The sequence below is a fragment of the Clupea harengus genome, chromosome 22 (assembly GCF_900700415.2).
Source record: "Clupea harengus chromosome 22, Ch_v2.0.2, whole genome shotgun sequence".
Classification (NCBI taxonomy): domain Eukaryota; kingdom Metazoa; phylum Chordata; class Actinopteri; order Clupeiformes; family Clupeidae; genus Clupea; species Clupea harengus.
The window spans coordinates 17,833,389-17,847,242 of NC_045173.1; the positions used below are offsets into that span (position 1 = coordinate 17,833,389).

A 13,854-nucleotide genomic window follows, 5' to 3' on the forward strand; every position below is an offset into this window, starting at 1 on the left:
ATCTCTCTCTCACACACACACACACACCTCAAACTGACACACCATCATTTTTCCCCTCCACCTGGCACCTGGCCAAACAGCAGCCCGCCAAAATCTCTGAGGTCATCACATTTCTACCACTTGCACTAAATAACGGAAAACCTGAGCTCCGGAATGCCTACCCCTCTGTGTATGTGTGTGTGTAAGTGTGTGTGTGTGTACGTGTGTGTGTGTCTCCCTCCATCTGCATATACAGACACAAGCCAGTCACAACCCAAAAATCTGCATGTAAGATGGTGCGGCCGGCTCTACTCTCTGCCGCATTACCTCTCTCCAGTGCCAATGTGTGTGTGTGTGTGACGTCATGCTGGGACAGACGTGGGTGGGTGTATGTATGTGTGTGTGAGTGCATGTGCAAGTGTGTGTGGGTATGTATGTGAATGTGTGTGTATGTAAGTGAATGCATGTGAATGTGTGTGTGTGTGTGTGTGTGTGTGTGTGTGTGTGTGTGTGTGTGTGTGTGTGTGTGAGAGAGAGACTGTGGGGCAGTCTGGCTGGGTTAGTGTGTCGGCAGACTGGTAGGGAGATGAAGGTCAAGTCTTTGTTCCTTGCCCAGCTGTGCAGGTGCATTTCCACTGTGCTTAATCAATGCCTCCCTGCAACGCCAGATTCTAGAGCACTGCAGTGGGTGCAGTTTTCAAGGTGTAGTTTCAAGAGTTACGTATTACTCTTATATCCTCAACATGAAGATCAGATGACATTTGCAGCTCATTCATAAAATCCCTCTATAAACCTTTGTCTGTGTGAGTGTGTGACTGTATGTGCACAAAATGTATGAATATGGGTGTGTGGGTATGAGGGAGTGTGTGATTGTGTGAGAGCGTGTGTGTGCGTGTGTTATGGTGTCGCTTGACTGATGGGGTCCCTAAAAATGTGCTCCCATTAAAAATTCAAAGGGGAGAATCACTCCTGTCTTTTCTGAGGAGACCCATGGGACTGTGTGAGTCTCCTACTGCTGAAAAAGAGAGAAAGAGAGAGAAAAATGGCAGAGATACGGAGTGAGATTCATAGTGAAATGTGAAATAGAGAAGGAAAGCATAGAGAGAAAGGCTGAGAGACGCAGAGAGAGAGAGAGAGAGAGAAGGAGAGAGACAGAGAGTGAGAGAAAAGGAGAGAGAGAGAGAGAGAGAGCGTGAGATATGTGGAAAATAAAACCAGAGTAATTCAGACAGAGGGAGCTTAACCGTAAAAAAAGAGTCATACGGTGAGATAGAAAGAACTACGGTGTGAGGGAAAATAGGGAGAGCAGGAGAGAGAAAGAGAGTGAAAGAGAGGGAGAGAAAGAGAGAGAGAGAGAGAGAAAGAGAGTGAAAGAGAGGGAGAGAAAGAGAGAGAGAGATAGAGACAGAGAGAGAGAGAGAGAGGAAGATGGGTGAGGCACTGCAATGCGCTCCCTGCAGCTTCCCCCTAACACACCAGCCCTGACCAGCACTCATAAGCACAGCCTTACAGCCTCCAGCCAACCGAGGAAAGGCCACTAGACTACGCACAGCACGACTTCATCAAAATACAGCTTCCACTGACCTAAAACACACAGAGACTCTAACACTCTGACACTAACAGTGAGGGAGTTGTACAGACGGGCAAAGACAGAGCATTTAACAGCAGCAGCAGCAGCAGCGCTTTTACGTGCAAAGTCAAATTACGTCAATCGCACCAGTTTTATGAGTTTACTAGCAACATGCACACATGGGCACAGATGCCCCAACCAGTAGCTATGTTGGCAATTGTGGTTTGCTGGAGCTGTTTACTCAGATATTTGTTTCTTGCTCTCACAACAACACACACTCACAATCTCAAAGCAAAAGACCTATAGATATTCCCAGTCATATGAAAAAGGATGGATGGATAGATGCAAAGCTGTATACAGTGCATACATGCATAATTACACTGACTAATAGGAAAACCCTCATTAACCACTGCAATGCTGATACTAATGACGTCATACATGTGATTCATGTTAACACCAGGGCCAATTCTAGAGACCCCTCTGACACTGACTATTTGTATTGGGGTACTGTGGGGGAAGACAACCAACACGACAGACAAACAGGTCACTTTGTGCCCTTACTCCAGAATGGGACGAGATGCTATAAACTCCATTGCGTACTTATCGTATCAGATTTTTTGTTTAGATAATGTTAATGACAATGTCTCACCATCTGTATGGGGGTGTTGCAGAGATCCCTCTCTGTGACAAGTTTCTCCTGGTCGGTGACGTAGAGACCTCTCGTGGCGAGGGCCTGGATGACGGCATTGTGTCCCAGCAGCGGCTTGGCGGCGTCGCTGCGCAGGATCAGGCTCCCGGCGCGGCAGTAGAGCTCGGCCGACAGCAGCAGGGATGCCACGGGGGGCTTCAGGTGCTCCTGGTCATACTGGTCCCTGTAGAAGGGCTCCTGCAGGTCCTCGGGGATGCTGTCTGCTCATACACACACACACACACACACACACACACACACACACACACACAGGTGAGGCTCTGAGGTGACATTTTTTTTTAAATAAGCTTAACGTGCCATAATGACCACTGGAAGGTGCTTCTGACACAAGATAATGAGAGAGACAGCTGGACAGATATTGATTGGGGATATCAACTGATCTCATTTGTAGCCAATATCCTTTGGATGCAAGACTTGTTTTTCATTTGTTCAGGTAAAACTACTGAGAGTATTTTAAAGGGATTGAGACAGCGACCTACATCAGACTATTGAGACAGAGACCTACATCAGACTATTGAGATAGAGACCTACATTAGATTATTCAGACAGAAACCTACATCAGATTATTGAGACAGAGACCTACATCAGACTGTCGAGCACCGTATTACCTTATCATAACAACATGTACAGTAGAGGAACAGGGCCACACTGTTGTTGGCGAAAGCATCCTCTGCTTTCACTGCAACCATGCCACTGTCACCAGATTAATGCTCCCTTAATCAGGTAAGAAACCTCTTAAGCTAATTAACTACTAAACAGCCATTAAAGATAAGAGGAGAAATAAGTGTCTTTTACACAAACAGGGCCTTCAGTGATAGGGCTGCGGTGCTCTGCTGCTTACTGCTGCGGTCCTGATCAACATGTTGAGGCGAAGACACGCTTTCATAAACAAGGTCAGGATATGCCCAGGGAGACCACATCAGGCACATGAAAACAGGTCAGTGGCCACGTGAGGGCCACAGTGGCTGGGTGGGGGCCTCCCTCATAGTTATGAACTGGCTGATGGCATGGCAGCAGGCTTATTGTGTTCAGTTGTATTTGTTTGAAGTTAAAGTTGTTGGGGACATTTTGAAGATCGAAGGATCACGAGTGCATGTCAGTGCCACATGTTGGTGTGCTACAAGTTCAGCTCCGGCCAATGCTTTCATCACGCTAACAGCAGGGATGCCCAGTAGCACAAGCGCGCTTTTACTTACTCGACACACAGACGCCCACACACAGATTCACACAAGCACAAACTCTCTCTTTCTAACACACACAGCTTGGCAGGAGTGAGACTTTTTCTAGTCCCAGTTCTCATGCACGGGCATACACACATACACACACGCACACACACACATCACTGCTAGAGATGAATGAGACCACAAGTTGGGCAAGGAGTGTGTGACTGGGAGTCACTGTTTTTCCTCATAATCTCATTACTGTGCTCTGTTAATCTGATTTGCAGAACCTCTCTAAAATAGCTGAATGCTCTTTGTTCTGCACAGTCAGCTACAGTAACCCACACAGACACATGCGGAGTAAATGGACAAGTCTGCATTGGTTGGACTTGTTGAACTGATCTCTTCCCTCTGCCACCTGGATCAGATGACCCAGAGGAGGCTGAGACTGTGGAGAGAGTTGTGGGTAATGGCGTGTGAGTGTGAGTGTGTGTGTGTGGGGGGGGGATGGTTGAGCTCAGATGTTTGCTCTCCTGGGGTCGTTTCCCATCTCCTCGTGTGCATGTCTGCAAGCTCCCCTGCAACAGGAAACACGTGCCTTAAAGGCGCTGTGTGATCCAACCTTCCAGAAACCTTCCATGACGGTGCAGCCGTCACATCCTCACTTGTTGTTCATCACCAACACTGACAAGTCTCTTTTGATAGACCCTCTGTGACGGCTCTAGCACCACTGACGTCCTCAACACATTTTCTTTTTTTTCCCACACGGACCACCATTATCGAGCCATTACTCAGTATTACTGCACAGAACGTCAATATCTCTCTCACCTTTCTGCAATTGCTAATTGATGGCAGTAAAATCCACCCAGGCAACAGCCTATGAACATACATGAAGTCAGATACACAAACACACAAACACACACAAACACACACACAAACACACACACACACACACACACACACACACACACACAGCATTTATACACTTCATTTCCTGCCCACTATTTATCACAGGGGGTAGAACTCAGCTGACGATGGGCTGCCTACTAGATTTATCTTGATGGTACGCATGTTTTCCACCCAATAATAGCATTTCCCACAAGGCTACTGGAGAGGCAGGGCGGAGCAGCACCTATCTCCTGGACAATGGGCCTCTTTCGGCGGGTCAAAACAGTGGTTCGCTCCCTATGTCACAAGTCCCAGCTTTTTTTCCCTCTGTGTCAGCCATGAAAGAGGAAAGAAAGCAGGAAACTGCTCTCACAGGAGAGCCTGAGCACGCCAGAGGAGTGCTATTGTGCTGGGGGAAAATGTTGTCTGTAATGTCATGATTTATAGCTCTGAATCATTACGGGAGAATTTGTGGCCTCAAGTAATCATTTAATAACTGTGCATAGGGTAAACTCAAAGCTACATAAAACAGGAAAGAAAGGGAATTTTGATGTCCTCATTACACAGATTAATTGATAATAATTATATGTTTTTACTCTTGGAAGAACCAATACTGTCAGTTTGTATAATAACATCCTTCCTTTGATAGTGTCACAGCTATGGTGCCGCCATAACTGTGTCAAAAGGCGAGCTATTACAGTGATAAAAGTAAACAAAACCAAATTGACAAGAGCTCTCACAGTTAGTGGTGAGTCACATGCAGTAAGCTGCTGATACTGTGGCATGATCTCCTCAGGCTGCTCTGATGTAACGGAGACAAATGCTGTCAGTCTTTGGTATTCCTACCACGCCACAGATGTTAAGAGTGAGGGTGAGGGAGAGGGAGAGGGAGAGGGAGAGAGAATGGATAAAAAGAAGAAAAAAAAGATGTCTGCCTGTCTGTGTAGTGGGAGCTATTTACGACAGCTGTTTGTTGCATTAGAGGGTCTCTAATGCACTCCAGCACTGTCCAGAGACACTACACTAGGTTGGCTCAGGAGTCTCCATTTTGAAAAGCTGAGGCGGCTCTGTGTTCCAGGGCCTTTCCTTTCCTGTGCCTCCCCCACTTCCGGGTCTATTTTGCTGAGGAGGGATTTCAAACACCCAAAGAGACATGCAGTCAAGACGCAGACATGACATGCTCTCCCGTCCCCTCCAGGAATATGGGTCACTGGTGGTGTGAACAAACACCATCACCAACTTCCAACAGCGATGCAATGCATTCATCAGTGTGACTATATTGTTTGAAACTCATCTTGTACCAATTTGGGCTCTACAAACTACACACCAGGGTCTACAAACATACTAACCCATAATTATGGACGCAAGCCTGTCCTGCGCTGTGCACACCAAGCACACGAGCCGAGGCTGACGCAAGCAACGGGAGAGTAAGCAGTGGGAAGCACATCTAACCTCTGCGATGACTTCACCGTGCGTCTGGTGCCAGCAGCTCCTCTCCAAAGTCACGTCCCTTTTACAGACGGCCTTGTGGGACTCCACTGTTGTGGCCTGGCCTGCAAACCACTGGAGGCCTCTGTAGCTAACTTCAATTTCCTTCTGAGCGCCAGCCTCTCTTTCTCTCTCTCTCTCTCTCTCTCTCTCTCTCTCTCTCTCTTCACAGGCTTATTCATTCCTGAGAGTATCAAATGGTACTCTTGGAGAGAAAGGAAGTAGGCCTGTTAAAAGAATTAATTAAGTGCTTGAATTGACCTAGCAGAGATCAAAGCCAGACTATTACTACTGTAGTGGTATTCATATGGTTTTACTGTACACACAACCTTCCAGTTTAGACATCTCTCTAGGCTTTTTAAATTGGCAACATTAAGTGCAGACAGAGAAGGGAATTTTAACATAGTACTGTCATTTTCCTTCCTGTTCTGTACTACACATGTAGACAGCCTTCTGTGAAGCACATAATCCATATAATCACAAGGCGATGACACCAGTTCGGAGAATAACTACAGTAACGGCAATAAAGTGACTGTAATTAGTCTAAAAACAACTGCTTGGCATTCGGAGAGCGGTAGTAACCATAGTGAAATACCGGGGAGGCAGGAGATGGTGACACTACTGAGGCATCTAATTTCACATTAGAGTGCCAGAAGCATGTGGAGTATGGATTATATAATATGACGATGACATGTTTACATAGCAGCGATAAAGGTTTTAGTTGGTAATTAGTAGTTGGTAAAAAATAGTTTGTATTTGATATTTACGATACACAGTAAAGCAGGCGAATACATAATTGTGCTTCTTAAAGGACCCTTAAAATAGGCCCTTCTTTCTGTCCAACAGTGGAATTTAAACTCGTTTTTGGATGATTAAAGCATTATAGCTCTCATTAATGGGGCTGTTGTTACTGTTAATGCAAGTATCTGGAGATGAAACAAGCCCTACGGGATCTATTAGAGAACCCGATTCAGCCATGTTTCAAAGGGATTGCTTGAGAGGAAACGCGCAACAGTTAGTCAAATAATCTGTTTGAATAGTCGAGCGACCTCGGGACAAATACGTGACATTGATCATGATACGTAAAACAACTTACTTACTAAGAGTTTAGATGATTTTATGTCATTCCCTGGATGCTGACGCCAAGGTAACTGACAGGAGTCAATATCACTTGTTATCACGTTACCTTCACTTCTATCAACATGGGTTATAAAGTAGAATGTCCTCTAATTCTAAACCATGCGTTATAACTCGTACGTAGCGTATGTTACTCAAATATAAATGTATACATGGCAAAATAAAAACAAGAAAATGCGCCACCTACCTGACCCAAAGGCTTTGGCAACGAGCCATGCTAAACTACAAGATATTTTAGCCCTTGTGAAATCATAGTGATCAAAAGATTTTATGGCCGGCACGATGAATGTCCTTTTAGTCTCCTTGTTATCCACTGCATCACCCATCCTGGCATCTAACTGGAGCTATTCCTCTTCCCCAAGGCTGACGGTGAACTATGAAACGATACTGATGGATGACGAGGACATTCCAGAGAACTCTATGCGCAAAATGTTCTCTTCATTAACATTAATGTTCGTGGGTCTTCTGTCGGATAGAGTTTAGCACAATTAGAGCAACGTGCGTCAGTTACATGTGTGGCGGTGAAACGTTGAACATATTATTGAGCGGTATCTCCATGTGTTCGCGTTAGTACTCAGTCCAGTGACTTAATCCAGTCATCCGCAGTAGTTCTTCATCCATTCCCTGACATTATCCTCAGGTTGCCAAGGATGTTACAATATCGAAATGTCAATCAAACTTCCTCGTTTGTCATATGAGGGGTCGCCGAATTCCATATGGTCGAACACTGTGGGCGACTGGAATACTCCTCGTCTTCCATGTTGGAGATTTCTCTCTTCTTTAACTTTCTAACTGTCCTCCTCCCTGAAATCTCTGTCTCTCCCTGCGGTTTTCCTGCCGCACTGGCCTCAAAAGCAGGCACTGGTACAGCGCCTGCGCGTTACGCCCAGACACAGACGGACGTTGTTGGCTACACTGAATCCAGTGACCAAGTCGTGCGGCATGCGTTTCCGCTGCGTGATGTGTGCGGGGGGCGTTCTGATGCCACCTCTCATAAAGTAATTGTAGAGAACAAACACTTTTGTTTCTTTCATTTTACTACTTGCGATGTAGGCCCAGTGATGGCAATACTAACATTAGATATGCAAAGCTCAATCAGGCACTTTTTGATCCCCTTGCTTACTCAAATGCTCTCATAATTTCAAATGTATAACTGACCACCCTGCAGCTTCTACTTAAAATAATCCAATGACAAATAAACACACAAAAACATATAAATAGAGAGGAGGACCTAGTCAAGATCCTTAGAGATCCTTAGTACATCCTGGTAAAGGACCCTAGGAGACCTAGATAGATCATCTGTGCCAAAGGGGATTGATTTAAATGATAGTCTTAGAATAGCAATACAATCTCTGATTGACTGTATTGTTTTTTCTCAAAATGTGAATATATCCATACTATTGACCCAGTATTAACATATAACATAACAGGTGAACACTTAACAGTCCTGCCACAACACCCTACCCTAACAGACCATCACTTTATTATTATTATTATTATTATTATTATTATATTATGTGCTACCAAACTCAATTCACTATAGCCATTGCTTACATAACAGGACTACAGCAGACTTTGTTATAAAAATTCCATCTGCTCTTGGTCCGGTTCTGACTTCAGTAGAGTAAGGCTCCTCCACAAACCCAACCCACGTTGACCTACTAACAAACATTGTCATAAATGTACTAAACTCAACACTAGATTCCATTGCACCACTTTAGAAGAAGATAAGAAATCCCCATGGTAAGCCCAATGGTATACTGACCAGACTTGAAGCACTTAAACAAACCACTCAAAGACTGGTGCAAAATGGTGCAACAACCTTCTCCCCTCTCCCAATCCATTAGAGTACTGTGTAGGCATTAAAGGTCATGCATTTGCCTGTCTTACCTCTGGCTGTCGTCAGTTTGTACATGTCCATAATGAATCGTCTAATCATATGAAAGTAAATTATTGGGGACCCCCGGCGATCTGTACTGTACTGGTTCTCTTCGCTTTGTACATGTTGCCATTAGGCTCTGATACAAAATGCAGCTGCTTGTACACTTAATAGAACTAAAAAATACAAACACATTTCTCCTGTTCTCGCTTGTCTTCACTTGCTCCTTGTAAAAAGTAGAATCAATTTCAAAATACTCCTTCTAACATTCGAAGCCCTGAACGGCCTAGCTCCGGACTTCATTCAAGATTAATTCGTTCTGCCATCAAGAACTCTGGTAAGAGGCAGAACCTTTTTCTATCGAGCGGAGGTCCAACACTCATTGCAGAGCCTGTAGTGGAAAGGGCTGCCTTTGCAGTTGCCTCTCTGTGACCGGCCTGATAGCCAGCTCCAGACCATCCTCATGGTGGTGTTGGACCAAGGTTCACCATCCCTTGGTTATGCTGCCAAGGACCTCTCATGTGTCATATCATACAACGTCTCCCTCTTTTGTCTGACATCCCTCTGATGTCTGCGTAATGTACCATGTTATTTTAAATGTATGTACTAACTTGCCTCTCTTCTCTCTCTACAGTAGGACTGCCTCCAACACCGATGGCCGAGACCACTGTTCTCCACCATTATAAATATGTCTACATATACGATAATCTATTAAGAGTACCTAATTCCATTCTCTCATCATGTCTTCTCTCTCCCCTCTCATGTTACACTCTCTCCACTGCAAGGTGTTGCTGTCCCCTGCTTCCTGCTACCCATTCCCATCTAACAATTGCATTCAAAGTTCTAATAGTCATTGCTTACAATGCATCACACACACATTCGTATTTCCAGCCTAACTACCTATTTCTCTGCTCATATGATCACAACCATCCGCTCATTCTATTAATAGGAACCCTATGAGTATATTGCAACCCTTGTACCATTGTATTTGTGTGCTGGCATTACATTGAATACATTGTATACCCACTAAGCTGTTCCTCAACCACTACTTGAGCCTTGAGACTATTTCCATTGGTGCTATATAAATAAAATTGAATTGAATTTAATTGAAATCACCACTTTAGTGACTCCGAGGAACTGCCCATAATGTCCCTCTGGATGTCATAAATAAAGACTGTTAAAAATCAGTCAGCCATGATGCAACTGTTTTTAGAGGGCTCAACAATCTTTTCCCCCTTCAGTTTCTTCAGTCTTGTCACGATATTCTACTTGGCATTCTGATGGTGATGGTGCTAGTAGCTCAGTTGTGATAGTGGAGGTAGTGGCTATTTTAGAGCCATGATGACTGATCTCGACAGTAGTACAGTTGCTACAAGAGAGGATTGTTGCCATGGTAATGATGTTTCCGTTGAGGCGGTGTGGTCGGTATGGTCGTGGTGTCGTGACGACAGTGGTGGAGGCTCAGGCTCTAATTCAGACTGCCGCATCAGACAGGAAAGGGGTGTGTTTCACTGTGCCGAGAGTATCAGCCTACGGAGACGGATAATTACCGCCCAAAAGGAGCCTTTTATCTGGAGGGAGGACGGAGAGAGGAAAAGAGAGAGAGATAGGGAGGGATGGATAGAGGGTGAGAGAGAAGGAATAAAGAGAGATGGAGAGAGAGAGTGAGTGAGAAAAAGAGAGAGAGACAGGGAAGGATTGAGAGAGAGGGAGAGCGAGGGAATAGAGGGAAAGAGGGAGGGAGAAAAGGAAACTCAGGCTGGGCAGAGACCTCTCAAGCACAAATGGAAGTAATTTTGTGTGCTTTTACAGAGCAGGGACTCCGCCCATGTGTCGCGCACATACTGACACACACACACACAAAGAGAGAGAGAGAGAGAGCTACGTAGAGAGAGCTACGTAGCGAGTCTCATATCTACAAAGAGAATAAGTAAGAGACAGAGCATGGGGATGTCCAACTGTGATTTGCAGAACATACACAGTTTCCCAACAAAATGGCAACATGCATTACATGTCATAATTACAGGTTCTTGCAGTCCCCCTCGAGTCATGCCATACGGCCGAGACACAGCCTCCGCGTGCCTGCACTGTAATATATCTCAATCAATCTGCTCTTATAATCCAATCAGCATGATAGAGTGATTTTACCTGACTTATACTCGTTCACACTTTCCCCTGTTCTGATGATATGATTACGAAAATGATGTTAGCTGGTCATTTAGGGCCAGGGCCAAATACAGTGAAAATTGGGTTTTTGTGAAAAAGTAATTTTTTATGCCAATGAAGCTCTTTGCAATTAATTAAAATGCACCTTAGCTAATGTTATTGTTGCACCTCTTAACATTTTAGACATTTTAACTTGTGTTGTTGTGGAATGATAGATCAGAGCAACTCATTGATAGCAGGCAAAGAAACCATTCCAATAGTTGCACATCTCCATGACACTCTGGCTTGCCAACGTTCAGAAAATAGAACTCTACTACCCTCTAGTGGTAGAATGTGACTGAGCAGGATGAATATGGGATTGCTGCTGTTAGATTAAATGTGAGGGCTCAGTTTTGAACCAGTTATGTAAAAAAAACCTAATAATCCAGTGAATGCTTATTGCGAGTAGAATGGTTGCATGAAAGCAAACCTGTAAAATTATACATTAAATTAACTTTACTATTCTATTATATTCAATTTTATTGTATTAGATTTGCCTTTGATCTGGAATACATCCCTTACGGCCCAAACGATGAAAATACTGCATCACACAGTGCTTTAGGATATGATGAACAATGCAACCTTACTGTGTTTGTATTGCTACTCAGTGCAGGTAGTTTGGAGTCCTTTGTCATCCTCCCATGACTGCAGGTGACCTTCCCACTGAGGTCACTATAAGCCTTCTCTCAGCACTTAGCTTCACAGACCTATCAAGCCTGCCAAACCGAACGCCACCTCTTCAACCACATCCTTCACAGTCCACCACTAGATGGCAGCAACCATTCAATTTCAAGTTCATGAACCCAGGGTAATTTTGGTGTTCTTGCTTCTGAATATCTCTAATGTGTAGAGTTTAGTGTTTCATGCAGGCAAGGTGTTTAATATAACTGTAGAAGTGAGAGGAAGAGTGTGTAAGTCTAAATTAATCCTTATACCCAGCACTGTGTGTGAATAAACTATGATCCTCTGAGAGCGATGTGACCTTTAGGCCTCTTGGCCTTTGTCTGTATGTGGTGGAGGAGACAGAGTCTTTAAAAATATTGAGAGAGAGGATTTAAGAAGCTCCCCTACGATCTTACATCTATGCGACTGCGGAAAATTCACATGACGTGTGATTGTCACCCATGGGGTATTGTCATGCAAAATACAGCCTACAAATCTAACACACACACACACACACACACACACACACACACACACATCCACATCCATACCCACATACATACCCACACACACACAAACACACACACACACACACACACACACACACACAGGCATACACATCCATGCACACATACAGACACTGTTCTGTTGTACTGTCTCAGAAAAGAGCATACATATCTCACACAAAGATATCTTCACAGGAACACAAAACCCTTTCAGTGTTTTTCTGGGTAAAGTTAATACACATGCAGTGGTAACGCCTTCCCCATCCCCATTCTACTCCCACACAAAGCCAACACACACACAAACTTTGTACTGACAATCCTTAATCAACTCCTTTTATATAAAAAATTCTTTCACAACACAGATATCAAGACATTAGCTCCCAAGTTGTTTACAGGTCATAGACTCTTGAAGAGTTCTTTGCCAAAATGTTACCCCAGAAAGAGAAATACCAGTCATCTAACTCACCGACCTCTATGAACGTCAACAAATTTAACCCCATTCACATTATCTACGTGCTTTCACAAAATGCACAAAGTGACATTGATGCGAAACCGACACAAAGGCCTAGATTAGGTCTTTCCCATTCAGTATTTAGTGCTTGAGAGGGTGGCAGTGGTGTATGTGTGTGTGTGTGTGTGTGGGGGGGGGGGGGGGGGTACTCATCCTAAGTCCTTATCCACCACCACCCCCCTCCCGAGTTTGGTGGGGAGAATATTAGAATCGTTATTATTGTCGTGAAACAAAAAGGGCCATTGTCGAGAGGAGTCCAAAAGAAAAGAAAAGGAGGGAGGGAATGAGAGAAAGAGAAAGAGAAAGAGAGAGGGAGAGAGCCATGGAGCCATAATCCTGTGAGACTCGTAGTCAGTTATATGTATTTTTAAACTGCCTGGAACCTCAAGGTCTGTATTTATAGGGGGGGGGGGCGGTGTGGTGTGGAGCTCTGAGGGGAGGTGCCGGCGGGCTGGTCGAGGGCCCAGACCAGCGGTGGGGCTGTGTGCTGTTCTGCCTCCCGATCCAAAACTGCTCTCTCTCAGCCATACAGTTTAAATTTACACCTATAATCACGGCCTGTGCCAGAACTCCACCGGCAGATTGTTTGAACCCATTCCGTCTCTGATTCAATGACAGGATCCTGCAGTTATAGTGTGGAGACTCTCAGTGTGAGTTATACTGAGGAATACTGGGTGGTCGCGATATCTCCACAATTTGCTGTTAGAAACATAATTGAGGTAATTATCAGTTGCATCCATTAAAAGGATTGAAGGAAATGGTAAAGGCTATTATGTGACCCAGAGGAATGTAAATTTAAAGTATTAAACTTCCTCTGTTTTGACAAAAAGTGTATTGGATTAGAATTGCCCTAACCTTGCCCTACATTCAGACATGTAGTAGATGCTCATGCGTGCACACACACACACACACACACACACACACACACACACACACACACACACACACACACACACACTCACACACTCAGTGTCTCTCTCTCACACACAAGTACATCCACTCACACAAACATACATGCGTGCACACACACACACACACACACATGGTGAACTGATTATTTCCAACGCAGAGCTAAAGTAGTCAGGAATATAAAGAGTGCTTATTTATTCAGATTACTTATTACAATTGAAGCATTTCACACACACACACACACACACAC

General features: G+C 44.4%; 1 protein-coding gene across 5 annotated transcripts in view; it reads right to left on the bottom strand.

Moving 5' to 3' along the window:
* Positions 1 to 7,818, bottom strand: part of camsap2b (calmodulin regulated spectrin-associated protein family, member 2b) — a 36,150-nt gene extending 28,332 nt beyond the window's left edge. For 4 of the 5 annotated variants that reach the window (XM_031559446.1, XM_031559444.1, XM_012835165.2 and 1 more), the window contains exons 1-2: positions 7,119 to 7,817; positions 2,199 to 2,458 (exon numbers count right to left, since the gene is read on the bottom strand). In XM_031559446.1, coding sequence (XP_031415306.1) covers positions 2,199 to 2,458; positions 7,119 to 7,257 — 399 coding nt within the window. In that variant the 5' untranslated portion in view covers positions 7,258 to 7,817. Of the gene's footprint in view, positions 1 to 2,198; positions 2,459 to 7,118 lie in introns of all 5 variants that reach the window. The other variant, XM_031559445.2, reaches the window with a different exon arrangement.
* Between the last annotated feature and the right edge of the window lie 6,036 nt (positions 7,819 to 13,854).